Source organism: Rattus norvegicus, chromosome 2 (genome assembly GCF_021556685.1).
Source record: "Rattus norvegicus strain SHRSP/BbbUtx chromosome 2, alternate assembly SHRSP_T2T, whole genome shotgun sequence".
NCBI classification, from domain to species: Eukaryota; Metazoa; Chordata; class Mammalia; order Rodentia; family Muridae; genus Rattus; species Rattus norvegicus.
In genome coordinates this window covers 223,349,569-223,372,392 of record NC_141535.1, presented here as the reverse complement: position 1 = coordinate 223,372,392, position 22,824 = coordinate 223,349,569, and the positions used below count along the sequence as shown (strand labels likewise).

Sequence of the window (22,824 nt, the reverse complement as noted above, 5' to 3'; positions counted from 1 at the left end):
AATCCCCTCAGCTATCTGCAACGTTTCCAAGAACAGATCCTATCAGATTGCAAGAAAAGAGGCCAGGCAAGAGAACCAGAGGTCAGGGCTGCCGAGATAGATTTGGAAATCATTCAGATAGAAGTGTTAACTAAAACCACACATGCTATTTCCTCAAATCAATGATCCATGATATTTCTAAAGGTCACTATATAAGCCAAAACACACATACTGTCAGCAAACCAAGGAGGAAACAATTCTAGACTGTATAAATTCAACATGCTTTTTCACCTTATAAAATCCTAATCCTTTCCATATACATTTTCCTTTGGTTCAGTTGTCTTGGTGTCAGCCTGAGGAAAAACGTTAATGGAGAGGAAACAGATAAATTATAGTTAGCTACTGTATGATGTAAAAAAAAAAACCCAAACAAACAAAAACAAAAACAAACAAAAAAAAAGCAGAGAGAAAAAAAACCAGTGGGGATTATGCTCAAATAATATTGCAAATATATAATCTGTTTGTCTTTAAAGAGCCTCTCTTGTACTCTCAAAATAAAAAGGTTCTTCAATGTACAACTTTTCAATATTTATTAGTTTTTAAATTCAGCATTAGAGGACAGGGTGTTTTTAATGGTATGCTAATATATTTGGAAGTTAAGATTTAATTTTTAAAAATTATGTGATATGTGTACCTATAGGTGGGTATGTTTACATGTGAACACAGATGCCCAGGGTGTCCAGAGCAAGACTTATAAATAGTCTTGAGCCACCCATGGGTCCTGGAAACTGATCCTATATCCTTCACAAAGGCAGCACCAGTTTTTAACCAGTGATGCACCTCTAAATCCCACAGAAAATAGTTTTTAAACTGAAAGAGAAAAACTTCTTTGACTACTGAACTCAGGTAATTAAGCTAAATTTAGTAACTCATTTTTCCTCAGATTCACATTTTGAAATTAAACTTTGACAAATTAACTATCAAAAATAGTTGTAGAAGGTATAAAAATGCATCCTTGTGTCTAAGTTGCTAGGTTGGACATACAACTTACCTTTTATTTTAAAATAACTAGCTGAATGTTGTAAAATTTGAATGTTACTAATTGGCAATGAGAAAGAAACAATAAGAAATTAACTTTCTAACCTGAACACTAGGTAACTTTTCTCAACAAATAATTAACTTGCTAAGGTAAAAGTACACAGGAAAATCACAGTCTGGTTTGACAACAGGAGACTCCAGAATTGATCTGCTACATTCGGAGAATGTTCCCACTGTAACTTGCTTCACTCTGTAAATTTACAAGGTGATAAATATGTAATAAACAGCAGCTAACAATCGGTGATCAGAAAATGTGAGCACTGCCTGATCAAAAGACACACGATCCACCTGCTCCATTTCACCTTCAAAGACCAGTGCCTGTGAAGAACAGGTAATACCATTCTGTTAGAGTAAACGTGAGCATTTTTATAAATTAAGAATTTATAATTCTTATAATTCCTACTTGTAATTCTATAAATCTGTACTCCCCAACTTTCCTGACATAAAACAATCAACCAAACCGTGTTTTAGTATATCTCTGAGAATAAAGAAAAATACCCCTTCAATAAGTATGGGTATTTATGTCATTCTTTCTCCTAAATAATTTATTATCACAGTACAAACACACTAAAATCCTTTATTCTGCCATAAAAAAATCTTCTAAAAAGGCATCTATGAAAGCATTACTGCAAATACTACACATAATCATATAATGCTGAACAGTGCTCCCTAATATTTGAAACCAATGAATATTTACATTACAGTAATACAGATACTTTCCTGCAAAAGTACAATTTTGTGAAATTGGATCAATATCAAGAAAAAACTATAATGACTTTTTTAGAACGGAATGTAAACATATTTTAGTTAATGATAATATGGTTTCCTAATTAGAAAATCTTCAAAAGAACTATTTGAACTAACAATGAACGTTCTCTAATGGGGCCACAGAAAGAAAGCCTTTATTGAAAAATATTCACTTATATTGCTTTGATATGAGCAATAGGAAATGAAAAATAAAATACAATTTCATAAATACTCAATATCAAAACAAAATATTAGGGATGAATTTAACCACAGGAGTTGATGATGCTTTCTGTCAATGTTTAAACCAGTCAGGAACAGGCTCAGGCCTGAGTGGCACTCTTGTCTTATGGTGGCAACCCATACAAAGGGTAGAGAGCTCTCAAGGCAACCTTGCTATTTTGGATACTTTGCAATTACTCTGAGGACATCCCTAGAGTAGCTGCAGAGGACTACTACAACCATGGCTGAATTCAAGCTCCAGACAGGTCCACTGCAGCCATCCATGAGCCTGAGGAAGTACAAGTCTAGAGAAGACAAGCTTCAGTGAACTTAAATAGCTTGAACAGCTGTTTTCAGCCAGTCCAGAAGGGAGCAGCTTTCCTAGTGGCCCAGCACTTTTGTAATTGCTAGAAGCACAATCTTTGATTTGTACAAAGGACTGTACCGTGAGTGATACAAACATCTGTCATACCACATTGATTCTAGTGATACGTCAACTTGGCTCAGCTCTGGAGTCAGCTAGGGATGCCTCCGGCTTGGCTCCTAGTAGTGCAACATTAAGCCCAGCAAAGACTTCTCTCAATTTTGTTTCTTTGGTTTTGGTTTTTATTTGGCCTACTTTTGATTGCTGTAAGCAAACTGACTGGGAGTATGGGGATGAGAGCAACAGACCAAACCAAAGCAGCAGCACTAAGAGGAAGACTAAAGAGACCCTGAGAGCTGCTGAGGGCAGAAATGGAATACAGGGAAGTCTGAGAAGGACAACAAACAAGAGTGTGGCCCTGGTGGTTAGCAGAACCAACCAAGACAGCAGCCAAGCCTTACAAGGCACTGGAGATCTGTAACTGGCCTCTGTCAGACACTGAGGAGTCTACACCTTAAGCCCAAGAACTCTAATATTACCCATGAGTGGAGCTTCAGAATCTAATATATGAGGCTTATCCAGAAGGTCCACTTTTCCTGCTACTGCTACTGCTTAGAGCTGAGGTTTTCACTGTCTGCTAAGTACCAGGCTGCTGGCAATCAGAACCCAGAGCAAGGCAGCCTCTAACCTGAGCACCTAGAACCAGTCTCTTCTGCACTTTGTTGCAGGACTCTAATTCCACTGAAAGGAGCTTCAGGTCGACCACCTTGGTATTTGGTGTTTCTTTTTTTGAAATAAGTGACCTTGAACTCAGGATAGTTTGGAGTTCTTCCTTGTGTACCCTCCCCTGTCCCTTGCCACTATGTTTGAGAACTCCACAGGTTCAGAGGGATGAAGTAGAAAATTACGAAGATAATTTTGAGTAAATCCATGAAAAACTGTTTAATAGTGTACTTGTAATTAAAAAAACTAAATAACACTAGTCTGGCTAAGACAACATAAATTTATTGAGTCACTGAAATAACTGAATTATACTTTATCATTAAGTTCTACCCAACTCAGGATTACTGTCTCATCCTCAACATGTAATTACTTAACAAGGTTCACTCTTCTCCTGGGGCTACCAGTGTACACTGAGAAGCTGCCATGGCCCTGTTCAGGAAAGGGTTCCTGGCTGGTGGAATAAATCCTTAGAACTAAGTTGTCAGAGCTCTCACACAGATAAATCTTCTCAAGTGCTTTGCAGAACGCTAGCATTGAATTTCTATGAATGCTGTTAATCAAAGCTCCTAGAGTAAGGACCTGTACTGAATGTTATAATCATGGAATAGTAAAGGGACCAGAGCCCTTCGGTTTCTAGTCAATGCCTCTTTGTTTGCCACTTTCCACTTCTCGTGTCTTCGTCACATGTTTTGCATTACCTTGCAGGTCTCCTTTCCCGTAGAAGGTCTTCCAAACTCCGCTCACAGTGCTCTGCCACCACCACCAGTCTCTCTGAGAAAAACAAAGCATATCCGCCTTATAATTAATACACGGTACAAACAAGAACATATATTCCTCTAAAGTTACTAACATACAGCACAAAAACAATATTTAAGCACTATCTGTCTTCGTCGTGTGCATGTGTGGCTAGTCTTCCTAACGTCTATCTGGCCGCTTCCTCTCAGTCTCTCCTTTATGTCAGCACCCCATCTACCCAAACTGAAATGCTCCCCATCTTCTACACATAATTCATCAGTCTTCTGATGGTGTTTTCTCCTCATCTACTACTTAGTGCTAAGGATACAGAACTCCCACATTTTATCTCTAGTCTGGAACTCTCTTGGCAGGCAGCAAGAGCCCACCTTTGGCTTCAGTACAGGACTCACTAGCCAGCTGGCCTTGAAGGTCAGATGCTCTCCTAGAATGCACAAAGCCCTGCCCTGAATCACCAGCACTCCATAAACCAGGGTGATGACACATGCCCGGAATTCCAGCACTGAAAGGTTGAAGGGGAGACAAGGACTTCCAAGGTCACCCTTAAGGACATAGCAAGTTAGAGGCCAACCTGGGATATACCAGGCCCATGTCTAAGCAAACAAACCAGAAATACAACCTGCAACTCAAGAGAGACAAACAACATATACATCTTTCCTTCCTCAAACCCCACACAGAGTCTGCTATTTGTATCCCTCAACTGCTTCCATCCACTGCCATCTGGGTCTAAGCCAGCACTATCTCTAGGTTTCCACAACAATCTCTTAACTGCTCCTTTCACATAATTAGAGGCCTCCTCCCACATATTTTCACCCTAAATCACAAGTGAAAAGATAGTAAATCAGAATAAGAAATTCGTTTCCTAGTTTCTACTATTTATTCAGAGTTTGAGCATTCTCATCCTTTGTGGAAATACGCTTGGGTTCCCATGTCTGAAACACTCTTCATCTATACCTTTGTTGTTGTTGTTGTTGGTGGTGGTGGTGGTTTGGCTTTTGTTGTTTGCTCAGTTTGGAGTCAGGGTTCTATGTGTATCCCTAGCTGTCCTGCAATTTGCTCTGTAGAGCAGGCTAGCCTTAAAGTTACAGCAATTGCCCGCCTGTCTCCCAGGTGCTAGGATTAAGGAATGTGCGACCACTGCCCAGCTCATCTCAATCTACTAAAAGAACTTTTGTATGACATTTATTCAATGGTGTGTGTGTGTGTGTGTGTGTGTGTGTGTGTGTGTGTGTGTGTCTGCGTGTACTCACACCCACTCTCACTCATGCCATCATGTACATGTGGAAGTTAGAGGAATTTGCAGGAATTAGTTTTTTCCTTTCACTCTGTGGGTCCTAAGAATCCGAATAAGGGTGTCAGGCTTGGTGGCAAATGCTTTATCTGTTGAGCCAGCTTGACAGCCTTTTTTCAAAACGGATATATTTTATGTTCTGTGTGTCACAATTAATGTACAAATGTGTCTGTGTGACCATGCTAGGGGTGCATTTGGAGGTCAGAGAACAACTTGCAGAAGTTGGCTCTCTCCTTCCATTAAGTGGGCTCCAGGGATCCAACTCAGGTTTGTCACCTTTTCTACTCAGCCATTTTCCCAGCCCCCTACATTTCAGCTTCTCATTTCCTGTCATGTAATATACTCTTTAAAACAGACTATTTGAGCTGGAGAGATGGCTTAGCCCTTAAGAGCACTGACTGCTCTTCTGGAGGTCCTGAGTTCAAATCCCAGCAACCACATGGTGGCTCACAACCATCTGTAATGGGATCTGATGCTCTCTTCTGGTGTGTCTGAAGACAATGACAGTGTACACACACACACACACACACACACACACACACACACACACACACACACACACCAAATAACCAAAAATAAAAAATAAAAAATAAAACAGACTATTTTTCCAAGGCTCAAATGTTAACTTTTCTACTCCATTGGCACATGATCTTGGGAAATGAAATTTACTAATCTCTCAATGCCAGTTTCTTCTAAAAAGGAAAAAAAATAACATCCACCTCACAACATGGATGAGGGTAAAATGAATTCACATACAAACAGGACAGAAAATAGCTTCAAGCACAGAGCCAACAATGTTAGCTTTCACTATTATTCAAGATTCAGGCCTCAGTAAACATGACTTCCTCAAGAGATTTCTGGTTCCTCAGAACTGAGTCCCTACTCTTATAACATATTCTACACCTCTCCATTGAATCACTAACACTGCATGCATTTTTACTTAGTGCCATGCTTCTCTACTTAGATAATATAATTTGGTTTCCAGTCTTCCTATGCGCCCAGAGGTAGGACTGTCCCACAGGGCTTGGATACAAAACCTGCCTGCAGAGAGCTGGTCTGCCAGGAGCTCTCTCCCAAAGCCCACAGCCCACAGGCAAACATCACTTTCTACTTATTGACTGTCCAAGGAGAGACACACCAGGAGCATACAGAGTATTGAAGCCTCAGGGCGGCCTAAGATAGGACCCTTCAGGTCTCCATCTGTGCTCAGAGCTAAGTCTGTCCCAACAGAGAGCTGATCTGCCAGGAGTGCTCTCACTCCAAAGATTACAGGCCCACAGGCTCACAGGCTCACAGGCTCACAGGCCCACAGGAGGGACAAGCTCCAGTCAGAGACAGCAAGACCAAATAACATCAGAGATAACCAGATGGTGAGAGGCAAGTGCAAGAATCTAAGCACCAGAAACCAGACTACTTGGCATCACCAGAACCCAATTCTTCCACCACAGCAAACACTAGAAATCCCAATAAACTGGGAAAGCAAGATTTGAATTTAAAATCACATCTCACAATGTTGATAGAGGACTTTAAGAAAGACATAAATAACTCGCTTAAAGAATACAAGAGAACACAGGTATACAAGTAGAAGCAGTTAAAGAAGAAACACAATTACAGCAAAACACAACCAAACAGGTGAAGAAATTGAACAAAATCATCCAGGATTTAAAAATGGAAATAGAAACAATAAAGAAAGCACAAAGGGAGACAACCCTGGAGATAGAAAACCTAGGAAAAAGATCAGAAGTCATAGAGAGGCAAGCATCACCGACAGACTACAAGAGATTGAAGAGAGAATCTCAGAGGCAGAAGACACCATAGAAAACATCAACACAACAATCAAAGGTAATGTAAAAACGCAAAAAGCTCCTAACCCAAAACATTCAGGAAATCCAGGGCACAATAAAAAGTCCAAAACTAAGAATAATAGGTATAGAAAAGAACGAAGATACCCAACATAAAGGACCAGTAAATATCTTCAAGAAAACTCCCCTAACCTAAAGAAAGAAACAGACAAGAAGCCTACAGAACTCCAAACAGACTGGACCAGAAAAAGAAATTCCGCTTGTCACATAATAGTCAAAATACCAAATACACAAAAATGAGAGACTATTAAAAACAGTAAGGGAAAAAGTCAAGTAACATGTAAGGGGAGACCTATCAGAATTATACCAGACTTCTCAACAGAGACTATGAAAGCTAGAAGATCCTGGAAAGATGTCATACAGATCCTAAGAGAACACAAATGCCAGCCCAGGCTACTATATCTAGCTAAACTCTCCATTGCCATAGATAGAGAAATCAAGATATTCCATGACAAAACCAAATTTACACAATATCTTTCTATAAATCCAGCCCTACAAAGGATAATAGATGGAAAACTCCAACACAAAGAAGGTAACTACACCCTAGAAAAAGCAAGAAAGTAATCTTGCAACAAACCCAAAAGAAGAAAGCCATACAAACATGATCCTAACTCTAACAACAAAAATAACAGAAAACAATCATTATTCCTTAAACTCTTAACAACAATGAACTCAATTGCCCCAATAAAAAGACATAGACTAACAGACTGGATACGTAAAGAGGACCCAGCATTTTGCTGCATACAGGAAACACACTTCAGTGTCAAAGACAGTACCTCAGAGTTAAAGGCTAGAAAACAACTTTCCAAGCAAATGGTCCCAAGAAACAAGCTGGAGTAGCCATTCTAACATCAAATAAAATAGACTTTCAACCAAAAGTTATCAAAAAAAATAAGGAAGTACACTTCATACTCATCAGAGGAAAAATCTACCAAGATGAACTCTCAATTCTGAACATCTATTCTCCAAATTCAAGGGCATCCAATTCATAAAAGAAACTTTACTAAAGCTCAAAGCATACACTGCACCATACACAATAATAGTAGGAGACTTCAACACACCACTCTCATCAATGGACAGATCATGGAGACAGAAACTAAACAGAGACACAGTGAAACTAACAGAAGTTATGAACTAAATGGTTTAACAGACATCTATGAAACATTTCATCCTAAACAAAAGAATGTACTTTCTTTCAGTACCTTCTCCAAAACTGACTATATAATTGGTTACAAAAACAAACCTCAATAGATAAAAGGAGATTGAAATAATGCCATGTATCCTATCAGATCACCATGGACTAAGGCTGATTTTCAATAACAACAGAAAGTCCACATAAACATGGAAGCTGAACAATGCTCTATTCAATGACAACTTGGTCAAGGAAGAAATAAAGAAATTAAAGACTTTTTAGAATTTAATGAAAATGAAGGCACAACATACCCAAACTTATGGGACACAATGAAAGCAGTGTTAAGAGGAAAACTCATAGCTCTGAGTGCCTCCAAAAGAAACTGGAGACAGCATACACTAACAGCTTGACAGCACTCCTAAAAGCACTAGAATAAAAAGAAGCAAATACACCAAGAGGAGCACATGGCAGGAAATAATCAAATTCAGGGCTGAAATCAATCAAGTAGAAACAAAAAGAAATATAAAAAGAATCAACAAACAAGAAGCTGGGTCTTTGAGAAAATAAAAAAGAGAGAGAAACCCATAGCCAGCCTAACAAGAGGGAACAAAGACATTATCCAAATTAACAAAATCAGAAATGAGAAGGGAGACATAACAACAGAAACTGAGGAGCCACACAAAGACCCAACAAAGAGAGAGAACTTCAGACCAATTTCCCTCATGAATAGCGATGCAAAAATACTCAATAAAATTCTTACAAACCGAATCCAAGAACACATCAAAATGATCATTCACCATGATCAAGTAGGCTTCATCCCAGGGATGCAGGGATGGTTCAATATATGGAAACCCATCAGTGCAATCCACTATATAAACAAACTCAAGGAAAAAAAAACCCACATGATCATCTCATTATATGCTGAGAAAGCATGTGACAAAATTCAACACCCCTTCATGATAAAAGTATTTAAAGATCAGGAATTCAAGGCCCATATCTAAACATAGTAAAAGCAATAGACAGCAAACTGATAGCCAACATCAAACTACCCGGAGAGAAACTTGAAGCAATCCCACTAAAATCAGGGATTAGACATGGCTGCCCACTCTCCCTGCTTATTCAATATAGTACTTGAAGTCTTAGCAGAGCAATTAAACAACAAAAAGAGGTCAAAGGGATACAAATTGTAAAGGAAGGAGTCAAAATATCACTATTTGCAGATGATATGATAGTGTACTTAAGTGGCCCTCAAAATTCCACCATAGAACTCCTACAGTTGATAAACAACTTCAGCAGAGTGTCAGGGTATAAAATTAACTCAAGCAAATCAGTAGCCTTTGTCTACTCAAAGGATAGACAGGCTGAGAAAGAAATCAGGGAAACAACTCCCTTCATGATAGCCACAAATAATATAAAATACCTTGATGTGACTCTAACCAAGAAAGTGAAAGATCTGTATGACAAGAACTTCAAGTCTCTGAAGAAAGAAATCGAAGATCTCAGAAGATGGAAAGATCTTGCATGCGAATGGACTGGAAGGATTAATAGAGTAAAAGTGGCCATCTTGCCAAAAGCAATCTACAGATTCAATGTGGTCCCCATCAAAATTCCAACTCAATTCTTCATAGAATTAGAAAGGGCAATTTGTAAATTCATTTGGAAAAGCAAAAAACCCAGGATAGCAAACACTATTTTCAACAACAAAAGAACTTCTGGGGGAATCACCATCCCTGACCTCTGTATTGTATTACAGAGCAATAGCAATAAAAACTGCATGGTATTGGAGCAGAGACAGGCAGAGAAAAGAATCAAAGACCCAGAAATGGACCCACACACCTATGGTCACTTGATCTTTGACAAAGGAGCTAAAACCATCCAATGGAAAAAAGATAGCATTTTCAACAAATGGTGCTGGTTCACTGGAGGTCAGCATGTAAAAGAATGCAAATTGATCCATTCTTTTTTTTTTTTTTTTTATTAACTTGAGTATTTCTTATATACATTTCGAGTGTTATTCCCTTTCCCGGTTTCCAGGCAAACATCCCCCTCCCCCCCTCCCCTTCCTTATGGGTGTTCCCCTCCCAACCCTCCCCCCATTGCCGCCCTCCCCCCATAGACTAGTTCACTGGGGGTTCAGTCTTAGCAGGACCCAGGGCTTCCCCTTCCACTGGTGCTCTTACTAGGATATTCATTGCTACCTATGGGGTCAGAGTCCAGGGTCAGTCCATGTATAGTCTTTAGGTAGTGGCTTAGTCCCTGGAAGCTCTGGTTGCTTGGCATTGTTGTACTTTTGGGGTCTCGAGTCCCTTCAAGCTCTTCCAGTTCTTTCTCTGATTCCTTCAATAGGGGACCTATTCTCAGATCCATTCTTATCACCCTGTACAAAGCTCAAGTCGCAGTAGATTAAAGACCTCCACATAAAACCAGATACACTCAAACTAATAGAAGAAAAAGTGGGGGAGAGCCTCGAACACATAGGCACAGGTGAAATTTTCCCAAAACAGAACACCAATGGCTTATGCTTATATGTGGATCAAGAATCCACAAATGGGACTTCATAAAGTTGTAAAGCTTCTGTAAGGCAAAGGACACTGTCAATAGGACAAAATGGCAACCAACAGATCGGGGAAAAAAATCTTTATCAATCCTACATCTGATAGAGACCTAATATCTAATATAGACAGAGAACTCTAGTAGTTAGACTCCAGAGAATCCAATAATCCTATTAAAAAATGGGGTACAGAGCTAAACAAAGAATTCTCAACTGAGAATGCCGAATGGCTGAGAAGCACCTGCAAAAATGTTCAACACCCTTAGTCATCAGGGAAATGCAAATCAAAACAACCCTGAGATACCACCTCACGCCAGTCAGAATGGCTAAGATCAAAAACTCAGGTGACAACAAATGCTGGTGAGTATGTGGAGAAAGAGGTACATGCCTCCATTATTGGTGGGATTTTAAACTGGTACAACCACTCTGAAAAGGTTCCTCAGAAAATTGGACATTGTACTACCTGTGGTCTAGCTATACCACTCCTAGGCATACACCAAAAGGATGCTGCAACATATAACAAAGACACATGCTCCACTATGCTCATAGCAGCCTTATTTATAATAGCCAGAAGCTAGAAAGAACCCAGATGTCCTTCAACAGAGGAATGGATACAGAAAATGTGGTACATTTACACAATGGAGTACTACTTAACTATTAAAAACAATGACTTCATGAAATTCTTAGGCAAATGGATGGAACTAGAAAATATCATACTGAGTGAGGTAACCCAGTCACAAAAGAACACACATGATATGCATTCACAGATAAGTGGATATTAGCCCAAAAGTTTGGAATACCCAAGATACAATTTATAAACCACATAAAGCTCAAGAAGAAGGAAGACCGAAGTGTGGATGCTTCAGTCCTTCCTAGAAGAGAGAACTAAATACTCATAGGAGGAACTACAGGGACAAAGAGTGGAGCATGGAGTGAAGGAAAGGTCATTCAGAGACTGCCCCACCTAGGGATCCATCCCACAAGCACTCCCCAAACCCATTCTCTATTGCTGATGTCTAGAAGTCCTTCCTGACAGGAGCCAGATATGGGTGTCACCTGAGAGGCTCTGCTAGAGCCCTACTGATAAAGATGAAGATGCTTGCAGCTAACCATTGGACTGGACAAGGGGACCCCAACGGAAGAATTAGAGAAAAGACTGAAGGAGTTGAAGGGGTTTGCTACCCCATAGGAAGAACAGCAATATCAACCAAACATACTACCCAGAGCTCGCAGGGGCTAAACCACCACCCAAAGAGTACACATGGAGGGACCCATGGCTCCAGCCACATATGTAGCAGAGGATGGCCTTGTCCAGCATCAATAGGAGGAAAAGCCCTTGGTCCTGTGATCACTCATTTCCCCAGTGTAGGGTAATGTCAGAGCGTTAAGGTTGGAGCAGGTGGGTGGGAATGAGAGCATCCTCATAGAAGCAGGGTGAGGACGCTTGGAAGAGGGGGGCGAAGGAGATAACATTTGAAATGTAAATACATAATATATCCAAGAAAAATAAAATTAAAAGAAGATAATTTAATTTGTGAAAGCAGCAATCATGTTGGTCTTGCTTGGCACTGCAATCCTAGTATCTACAGTTCACCTAAAACATATAGGCACACACTAAAATTATATGTTAAACTGTGGCATGGCAAGACAGTGTTCATCCTGTATTCTTGCTGAGGCCATTTCAAGTTTAATTAAAATTGAATTTCCTTGGGCTGGAGAGATGGCTCAGTGGTTAAAAGCACTGACTGCTCTTCTAGAAGTCCTAAGTTCAAATCCCAGCAACCACATGGTGGCTCACAGCCATCTGTAATGAGATCTGAAGCCCTCTTCTGGTGTGTCTGAAGACAGCTACAGTGAACTTATATAGAATAAATAAATCTTTTTAAAAAAAGAACATTTACTTAAAAAAAAATAATTTCCTTGATGGAGAATACCATGGAAAATTACCCAGCTCTATTCTAGGAATTTAATGTGAGGATGTTTTCACTAACTTATCTCAGTTTCTGTTAAACTGCCTGCTTGGGTAAACCTACCAGCTAGTTAAGTGCTTACCTTAGCTTCTGTCAAATTGCTTGCTTATGTAAAGCACTGCCGTACCTCCCCTCCCACTCTGAAGCTGCTGAGCTGAAGGCCAGGATGAGTATGGTTTTCTGAGGGCTACATCTATGTCCTTGAATACTTTGGTATAGTCCCAGACAGTTGGAAGAGACATTGGTTATCAACTATGTCTGAGTGGTCATTTCTGGTGGGCTCTCCATAAGAAAACAAATTAATTAGAGCAAAGGCACAATGGGAACATTAGAAAGATAACAATCATTTAACCAGATTTGTTCTGTGTGGAGAAGTATATGCTTATAACTAGATATAATACCTTAGTAGCATTGAAATTCATATACAACAAAACATCAGAATTTATTAAAATATACATATTTCATTAATCAGCCACTTACAAGGGGATAGGATAAGTCTTTCTGTCTATAGAGACCTGTACAGCATCTGGTAGGCTAAAATGTTTCAGGTGTCCTCTGTAAACACCTTCAGTGTCCATCAAGGCTTCAGGATTCTACAGAAGTATAAACAGTTTTAGTAATGTAGAGCTATAACCCACAGCAGAGCATCAGCAGTTCTCACAGAGGTAAAGGAGTATAAACTGAAGGGATATTGCCATTAGGAATGTTTTCCAAGCACTCAGAAGTACTCATTCCAAAATTCTAGATCTGTTTGAAAATAGAAACTTGTTGTTACAAAAACAATCTGGCCACACAGAATAAAATGTCTGGGAATCATAATGTGCCAAATAAAAATCAGCAATACAGTGGCATTATTTATAAATAACAGTATGTAAGGCTGGAGAGATGGCTCATTGAGTCAGAATGCAGGCCTCTCCTACAGGGCCCAGGTTAGGTTCCAACTGCCCACACCCATGTTTCACAGCTGCCTCACATTCTAACTCCAGGGGGTCTGAAGGCATTTGCACTAACATGCACAGATTCCTCCTGCCACACACAAGCAATTAAAAGTAATAAAAATATTAAAAATTAACACCAACAAATGTGACATTAAGGAATGTCTGAAAAGCATGAAATCAGCTTTTTTCCTAACAAAATTTCTAACAGATTTCACACTGTACATCTATCTAGAACTTTGTGTTTTCAGTCACTTCAAAGAAATTGAAGGTTAGTCAGGAAAGATAACAGAGAAGCTGAATAAAGAAAGGGAATAAAGAAGAGACTTGGGGTCTACAGGGATGGCCTGTCATGCTACCCTGATGAGCTGAAACTCATGTAGAGTGAGAGAGATAACCAACTCCACAGTATCATCCTGTGACCTTCCACATGCATGTCAGAACATGTGTGCATCCCAGTTCGTAATGCATATGCATAGTCACAGAAAAATATAAAAGTTCAAAACAGAAAGCTTTAAATGTTTTAATATAAAGTCTATGAATTATGAATGTCTTATAATATGGTCTGCTATCAACATATAGTTCCTGCATCATTTCTGTCATTCACATAAAGACTAGCTCACCAGAGACTAGCCCATTGCTTTTAAAATATGATATTTAACAGTAACACCAACAAGGGAAAACTGATTAACAAATCTGGGTGGTACCAGGATTCTGCAATAGTCAGTTTTAAAGGTCAACTGCAGTCCTCTGGTATTCAGGCAAACACTAGTGTAGCTAACTCTAGGAAGAAATTGTATGGAGGATTTGGGTTTCTAACCAGGGCCCTTTAGGAAGTTTATCCTAAATAACCGAGGTGATCCTGACTCACAGGATGAATGATCATAGGCAGAGCTGAGGGTTTCCTGGAAAAGCAGCAGCCACTGCTCCTTCCCCAAAATTCAATGTCTCCTTGAAAAAAATTACCTGTGGTTTGGGCTGGACTAGCAAGAATTATGGATTCTGTTCCTAGCACATAATCAGTCTCCCTTCCCTCCTGTCTGCTCCCCTCTCCCTCTCCCTCTCCCTCTCCCTCTCCCTCTCCCTCTCTCTCTCCCTCTCCCTCTCCCTCTCCCTCTCCCTCTCCCTCTCCCTCTCCAGTTTTTTGACAGATGGTTTCTCTGTGTAGTCCTGGCTGTCCTAGAACTTGCTCTATATTCCAGGCCGACCTGGAACTCACAGATCAGCCTGCCTCTGCTCCGAGTACTGGCATTAGAGGTTTGTAACATCACTGCCAGGCTACATGATCTCTTCATACATACAAACCCTACATGTTCATTTCTTTGATATAACCCTGACCTATGCTTACATTTAGGTTGAAATTTATAGGCTATAAGTACAGAATAAATAATACTATGCCCTTCATAATGTTATTTATTCAATACTTAAATTTCAAATCTCTGTAGTAAAATATGTTTTCCTTTATTTCATCTCAATAGCAATCACAGAAACATTTCTAAACATCCAATACCAACCAAAAAGGGACACACTACCACTTAAAATCTTCACTGTACTTCTAAACGCTGCTGTTATTTCAACTCGAAAGATTAATCTTGATAAGATCAGTATATTCAAGCTTTATTGGTTTCATTTAAATATGTTTCCTTGGCTTTTAAAAATGAATCATGCTTGAAGCCCTGGTCTGGCTTCAGAAGACCAGGGTGGAATATAAGGGATTCATTGCTGTGTGATACTCATATCCAAATGAGGTTCACAGAGATGTTAGTAACAGTGATCTTCCCAAGGATTCTGTTCTGTGACAGCCAATTTCTGTGCTAACAGGGGTGGTTTAATTAGAGGAAGTAAAACTGGAGTGGGGTGGGGGTGGGGCCTAGGACTCATGAGTTAACCTTCTGACTAAAGGAATGGAGAAGCTAGTCAGAGACAAAGACCACGTTACAGGTTGTAAAGCTCCAAGGAGTTTTCAGATATAGTGGGAAGAATCTAAAGTCACTTTAGGAAACAAGAATGAAGTTCTAGGAACTACGGAAGGCGGTAAGGGTCTAAGGAGAGTGTCCCACCCAATACAGTCACCAGATGTATCTGGATAGCTAATCTACTACAGCAGCAGGGTTTGCTTGGAGAGGTGTGGAACTGGGAAATCTTGCCACTGCAAGGTCTTTCTTTAGATGCTCTAACTGAAGTGCAAGGGTGTGTGAAACGTAACTAGTAAAGCATGCAGTGAATTAGAGAATGTATTCATTGTTGGGTGGTGTAAAAAAAAATCTCTAAAATTCCCATAATTTTCCAACATCAATATTGTTGAAACCATTTAACACATAAAAATAATAAGCAAACGTTAATTTTAACAATTAAAAAAAGAACTAGTTAGAGGTGCCCTACTGGGCTTTCTGTAAATGGCTGTTAACTATCTACTATGGTTATCTTTAAGTCAACTGTAATAAAAAACACCCTTTCTCCCAGACCTAGTCAGAATTAGGTTCAGCACTCATACACTACATTAGCTCGAGCTTTCAGGTAATATACAAATGGAACACACACAGTAGCCCTGACTATAGGTCTCTTAATGATTATATTTGTTGTACGATATAACAGTAGGTTCTGGTCAAATCACACACAAATTAACTAATTATAAAGTACCTCGGTTTAGAGTAGATACTTTGATACCTTTTATGGAGAAAGGTAGCAGAGTAAGATATATAGATAGCAATAGTGATAGAGCTAACAGTTTCTTTAGGTGGACCATACATTTGTAGACCTCTCGTAGGTCACAGCGAAGATGTTCTTCCCTGACTTTACACTGGCAGGCATCTGCTGGAACGTGAGAAGTGCAGCTGCTGCGGGCTCCACAGTGAACACTGAGGCAGAAGGTGAGGGCTATGAAGCGGTATTGTTTACTTAAAGACAGACATCCTCGGGTTGAAACCTAGATTTTACTGTAAGTCTATACTGCTCCACAGCCAGTGTTCTTTCAGTTCTGCCCTCCAAATATATTCCCCACAGAAAGAAACTCTTAGTCTTCACAGGAAAGATTAAGCCAGGCCAGATCATAGTAGTTTTTAACTAATAACTTTTGCTGAATCAATAATTAAAGACAACTTTATACTATAAAAAGCTCTAATAAAGTAACATAGTGTGATGGTTTGCATATGCCCAGCTCAGGGAGTGGCACTATTAGAAGGCATGGCCCTGGTGGAGCAGGTGTAATCCAGATTAAATGTGTGCACTACCATGCCTGGACCTGGGACTTGTTTTGCCTCAGGCTGACCTTGAATTCAGAGATCTCCTGCCTTAGTCTCCTGGGATTAAAGGTCTACACTACCTTGCCTGGGCCTAAGCTTTTCATAGCCACTTTGCCTCAAGATCTCCATGCCAAGATCCAGGTCAGAAACTTGTCTTCTAGCCTCAAGATCTAGATCACAGGTGAGCCTTCCAATTCTGGGTTGTAGTTCATTCCAGATATAGTCAAGATGACAGCCAGGAACAGCCATTACACATATGTTTTAATATCTCTAGGTATATTTATATTACATACATATCTATACATATATATATGTGAGTATGAAACACCAATTATAATCATCTACTATAATTGCTATTTTTACCACTATTTTTTCCATGTCTCTCACTATGTTTTCTAGAAGCATCTAAATATTCCACATACTAATTATACAGTAGAGTATACAGTAGTACTAAGTATTAAGTAGCATTAAGGGACCAAACAGCCTGAATAATGCTGCTATGGCTTGATTATATACTTACAGTGACTTCTAGAAGTATTTATCAAGTAACAATTCATTATTTTATGTCTTAGTATTCTACTGTTTTGTATTTTCCTCTGTGGGACCATGTTTTGCCTCAATTTCCTTATCTATAAAACAACACTGTAATTATTCCTATCACACAGTAGTATGGTGAAGTTTTTTAATTGCTATAAGTTAATGATTCTCGACCAGTGGCTTGAGACTTCCTTAGTCTCTATCTCCAATAATATTTAAATTATGTTTCATAACAGTAGCAAAATTATAGTTATGAAATAGCAACAAAAATAATTTTAGGGTTGGGGGTCAGCACAACATGTGGAGCTATACTAAAGGGTCACATCATTAGGAATGTTGAGAACCACTTCTATAGGTAAACAAACTATTGTTTGATAGTTAATAAGAACTCATATGAGAGCTACCATTATGAAACATTATCCTGCTCATAGCCAACAAAAAACAAATGTTCTTGGAGCAAACACTTTTTTAAAAAATGAACTATCCAATTTCAAGTATATTTTAGTATACTTTCTCAGAAAAACAAAGAAAAAGTAAGTATTTATAGTGGTCTTTACCATTAGGTAGAAACATGTGAAACATGTTTTTATAGAAAAATGGCTGCATATCAGAAAGCATAAAGATTTAACTTTCATGTACTTCTATGTCTCTACCAGCAAAGTCAGGTACAGAGGAACTCAATGCACCAAACACTGCTGTCACAAGACACAGGCTTTTCAACCATGTTAGTTCTGTAACAAAGCAACTGCAACAATGATAATAATGACTCCCTTCAAGCCAAATTTACCTTGAAGCCTAAAAAGCAAGTTCATGACTGCTTGTCAGAAGATATTGACTCTGTATTTCAAATTGTATCTTAAAGAAGTGAACATAATATACAAAAGTAAAAAATCTTACCATGCTTTCCTCTAGAAATATCCACATATTGACACAGTCTGGGATGGGTGATGGTCTTAAGGACTTGAAAGCGACCTAAGATTTTGATGGAGTTTGGTGTGAGGGGAAGGCCGTTGCTTCCACAAACATCATGTGGAAGAGCTGAGGCAAAGAAAGTAAAGGCGCCCATTTCAGCATCCTTCAAAGGAAACATTTTTGGAGTCTTGGGTACTCTATGATGATCTAGAAAATGAGAGAATTTTATGACAGAATGAGCTAACATTAATCCAGTATTTTTTCACTTTAAAATTAACAGTCAATTCGGAAAAACAAAACAAAACCATGCCACTCTAAGATCAAATATTAAAAAAATTGAAATTTAAAAATGTAAAGACAGCATATGAAAGGAAAACACCCAAGTATAATTTTATATGGCAGCTCAAAATCAATTTTGAAGATTTTCAATAGCATAAAAAAAGGAGAGTTAGAAGATTTCATCTTCAAATTCAATCGAACATGTGCCCGAGGAGGGATGTGCTGTTGCTTTGCTGCTCTTGGTTTGTTCTGCTTTCACACAGGGCTCTCATCCATCCCAGGATGCCTTTGACTCACTGTCCTTGAGCTTCTAATTCTCCTTCCTTCACCTCCCAGGTACCTGCTTACACATATGCTGTGCGTGGCTATGTCTGTGACTTGTAAATCTTGAGGAAATCTGATACTATATTTTCATATTAGTGAAGTTCCTCTCTTACCTAAAGCTTGATTAACCTACTATCCTATTAGTCGAATGACTTTAAGAAGTGACTATAGAGTGTGTACAAGAGAGCACCATCATGAAATCATCAAGCAAGTATACATTGTGTAGCAGGAAATGGTTAACGGGGCCAATTCTGATTCAGGGACTTCACCCTTGAGAACCTAGACAATGCTTGGCCAAAACCAAAAGAAAGTTAAAGTTAGAATGGTGATGTGAAATACTGAAGTACTAGGAGAGTCAGTTTGCCCCAGTGTATTATGCACCATCATTTATTTTCCAAATATAAAAGACAAATAGATAAGGGAGGAGGTAAAAAGGGAAAAGGAGAAAGTGTGAAGGGAAAAGGAAGAAGGAAGTGGAAGGAAAGCCAAGTGAGTAAAATGAACCTAAATTATAACCATTGTTATAAACAGCAGGAACAGAGAGAGGATGGGAGGGAGGGAGGAAAGCGAAGGCTAGGGGAGGCAGCCCTCAGCTCTGGAATTGTTAGCACCCTAGGTAAGTTGTGGCTACTCTAAAACGAGGATTTAGTCAGCACACTTCTCCATGTACACGAAACCCCAAACAGCCGCGGTTTGTTGTTTGTGGTGAATATGTGTCAGCAAGTACCTGGGAGGTGAAGGAAGGAGGATTTAGGAGTTCTAGGGCAGTGAGTCAAAGTCAGCCTGCGATAGGTGGGAACCCTGTACCAAAGCAGAACAAAACAAAACTTGACGTCTAAATACTGAACCAATGAGAATCATGGGTGGTTTAGAAGAAACTACAGGATAAAGAGCAAAAATGAATATTAGCTCACATGCACACACACACACACACACACACACACACACACACACACACATACACACACACAGAGCTCTGATGGCATCTGAAATAATTTATGTGAAATCAAACAAAATTCAACTACATCTAGAGAGATCTGAGAAAATATTACACCCATTGTATTATGGTGTAAAGAGAATAGAAAGTAATACGTCATAAGAGCAAAGATTAATGCCCAATAGATTCATGAGAAAATAAAGAGATTCCTTGGTTATCAAGGAATTACATATTGGGGTTGGGGATTTAGCTCAGTGGTAGAGCGCTTGCCTAGCAAACGCAAGGCCCTGGGTTTGGTCCCCAGCTCCGAAAAAAAAAGAAAAAGGAAAAAAAAAGGAATTACATATTAAAGCCACATTAGAATTTATTGCTACAATATAGCAAAAACCAGTATATCATCATGTGCTATTGAAAAAAGTATCCATGTCAAACTGTTGAAGATGCCATGCAAGATGTATCACCCCCACGCCTATTATAAACACATTTCTCTGGGATGTAACTTAATACCACAGAGGAACAGACAATAAAAGCAAAGAAACAATAAAATTTAAACAAGAATTCCATAAGAATAAACCCCAAGTAGAAGCTATCCAGAAGAACTAAAGCATTGTTTGCTTAACAAAGCCATTGAATCCTAAGGCAAATATGTTCAAGGAGAAGAGGAATGGAATGGGGAGCTTCTAGGCCGCAGAGAAGACTGAAGACTTGCTGAAGGCATGTATCTTTTCTCCAAAGAGAACGTGAAGGGCAAAAAACTGAGTAAGGGGGTTTGAGAAGGGAAGAGGTTAAAAAGATGTCTAAACACACAATCTACAAAATCAAGCACACTTACCACTGGAGGGAAAGAAAGAACTTGGATTATCTTTGATATTACAAAAATGCTCATGGGTCATGACATTGATAATCTACCACACCGTGTGGGTCTGCACTGAGAAAAAACTTATAAATTCCTACTACTGTGAACCTTTGTTTTCAACACAAAGGTTAAACAATACACCTAGGAACTATAGCCAACCTTGACAACGTACAAGTAAAAGTCTTGCTAAGGAAAAATGCAGGTGTCCCTATACTATACTAGGTATTAATGATAGCGTTATTGGCTAGACTTCAGCTAATTACTCATAGCTGTTTGTTTACAGATACCACTTGTTTCAAAACTTAAAAAGCCAGGCACCCATAGCCACATGCATTTGATGGCTAACCAGGAGAGAAAGTCCAGACTGCCTCAATTTGGTTTGGGCACCATTTTGACAATTGGAATAAATGTGTGCTCTTTATAATAAAAAGGATATACCAATTAGTGCCACCACAGATACAGTTATGCCCATCCTGTTTTTAAGAAAAGTTGTGATGTACACCACTTCATATCCCACTCAAAATCCAGACCTCAGAGTTGCCTACAATAAGTCTTTAGAGCACAAGGTTCCTTCTCTGTTCATTGGCAGCCAAATGAAATCTCCTGCAGGCTCTTGGAGCTAATGGACCCGCAACCTTGGTAACACAGGCGAATTTGTTTTCTGTGGTGATAAACGGAGAGAGCCACTACTATTCTCATCTTAACAGAAGTCAAAACATATCCTCAAAAGTTCATGTGAAATTAGTTATGACCATTATCCCCGAATCTTGTAGATACTGTGGGCTAGCTTAAGTCAATATTAAAGCTACTAGAATTTTAATTTCTTCTTCATTGAGTAGATCCACCATTACAGAAAGTTATAGCTAAACAATAGCTTTTAGTCATAGGGAAGGGGAGAGATAACCGCGACATTTTAATATCCAGTTTTTACAATGACATATTGGATTTTCAGTTATAGATATTAGTAACATACAGCTAAAAAAATCAAACAAGTGTTCATGATTCAAAAAGATAAACCACGGGCAAGCATACAAATTTCAGTATTGCTCTACCTCTCAGGTGTGCATGAAGCTCACAAACAGAAAACACACACACACACACACACACACACACACACACACGCTCACACTTGGTGACTAGAAGAGAGTAAAAAATGAAAACGATGAGGTAAGACATTACAAGACGAAAGCCGGGTAGGCAGGGAGCTGGCTTGTAGAGTTTACTCAGTGAAAACCTCTGTGGTAAGTTCGATGTTTTTGTAGCTGCTAGACTATTAAGGACCACAAACATGGCACACACCTTCAGTGAACGAGACACAATATAAGCTCTGAAAGAGCTTGGAGACGAATGACTCAAGTGAGTTGGAAATGTTTTAAAAAAATGAGTAGTAGTGGGGATACGTAAAATCGTATTTGCATTTCTAAGACTCGGTGAATTTATGCTTCACGGAGAAGGAAGTTTGGAGACAAACACAGCAGCAAGCAGATCCACAGGTTGGTTCTACCGGTTCCTGCAGAATGGCTGGGTCACCTGATGCACCTGATTGCCTTCTAGGTCCCACAAACCCCACCCGCTACCACAAGGAACGCTATGACAACCAGAATACCTGACTGAATCTGGGGGCGCAGAGATTAGGGGGATGAACTCCTAAACGCAGTGGTTGTGCCTGGCAGTGTTTAGTGGGCCGTGTTCTGCATTTCAGGCGCGTCTACAAGAGGCCGCCCATGGAAGATGACAGCGGGAGCGACACGCCTCCGTCCGCGCGGGCCGAACAGGTTCACAGCTCAGAACTTGTGTGTGAGCGCGCGCCTGGCTCCAGTGACAGCACCCAGCATACCCCCTCCCCCTCTACCGCCTCCGGTCGGCCGCTAATCATGACGTTATATCTCCGAGACGCAACGCCGAGGGAAGACCCCAAACTTCCGGCCGCCTGCCCCTTGCCCAAACAGACAACAAAATGATGCGAGTGAGAAAGAGGTGAGGGAAGAGTAGAGGGAGAGAGGAAGCAAATGGAATATGAGGGCTCAGTGTGCCACAGGAAGAGAACGCGCACAGGAAGCGGGCGGCTAATGCGGGGTGAAACTGTGAAACGCTCAGGCATTTATCAGGGACA

General features: G+C 39.7%; 1 protein-coding gene across 4 annotated transcripts in view; it reads right to left on the bottom strand.

The window, feature by feature from the left end:
• Tbck (TBC1 domain containing kinase) overlaps window positions 1-22,561 on the bottom strand; it is a 171,570-nt gene extending 149,009 nt beyond the window's left edge. For 3 of the 4 annotated variants that reach the window (XR_015661625.1, XM_087620578.1, XM_087620584.1), the window contains exons 1-3: window positions 22,318-22,561; window positions 18,301-18,522; window positions 3,829-3,901 (exon numbers count right to left, since the gene is read on the bottom strand). Coding sequence is in view for 3 of the 4 variants with exons in the window: in XM_087620578.1 (XP_087476704.1) it covers window positions 3,829-3,901; window positions 18,301-18,493 (266 nt within the window). In the remaining variant the exon portion in view is untranslated. 4 annotated transcript variants of the gene reach the window in all.
• Between the last annotated feature and the right edge of the window lie 263 nt (window positions 22,562-22,824).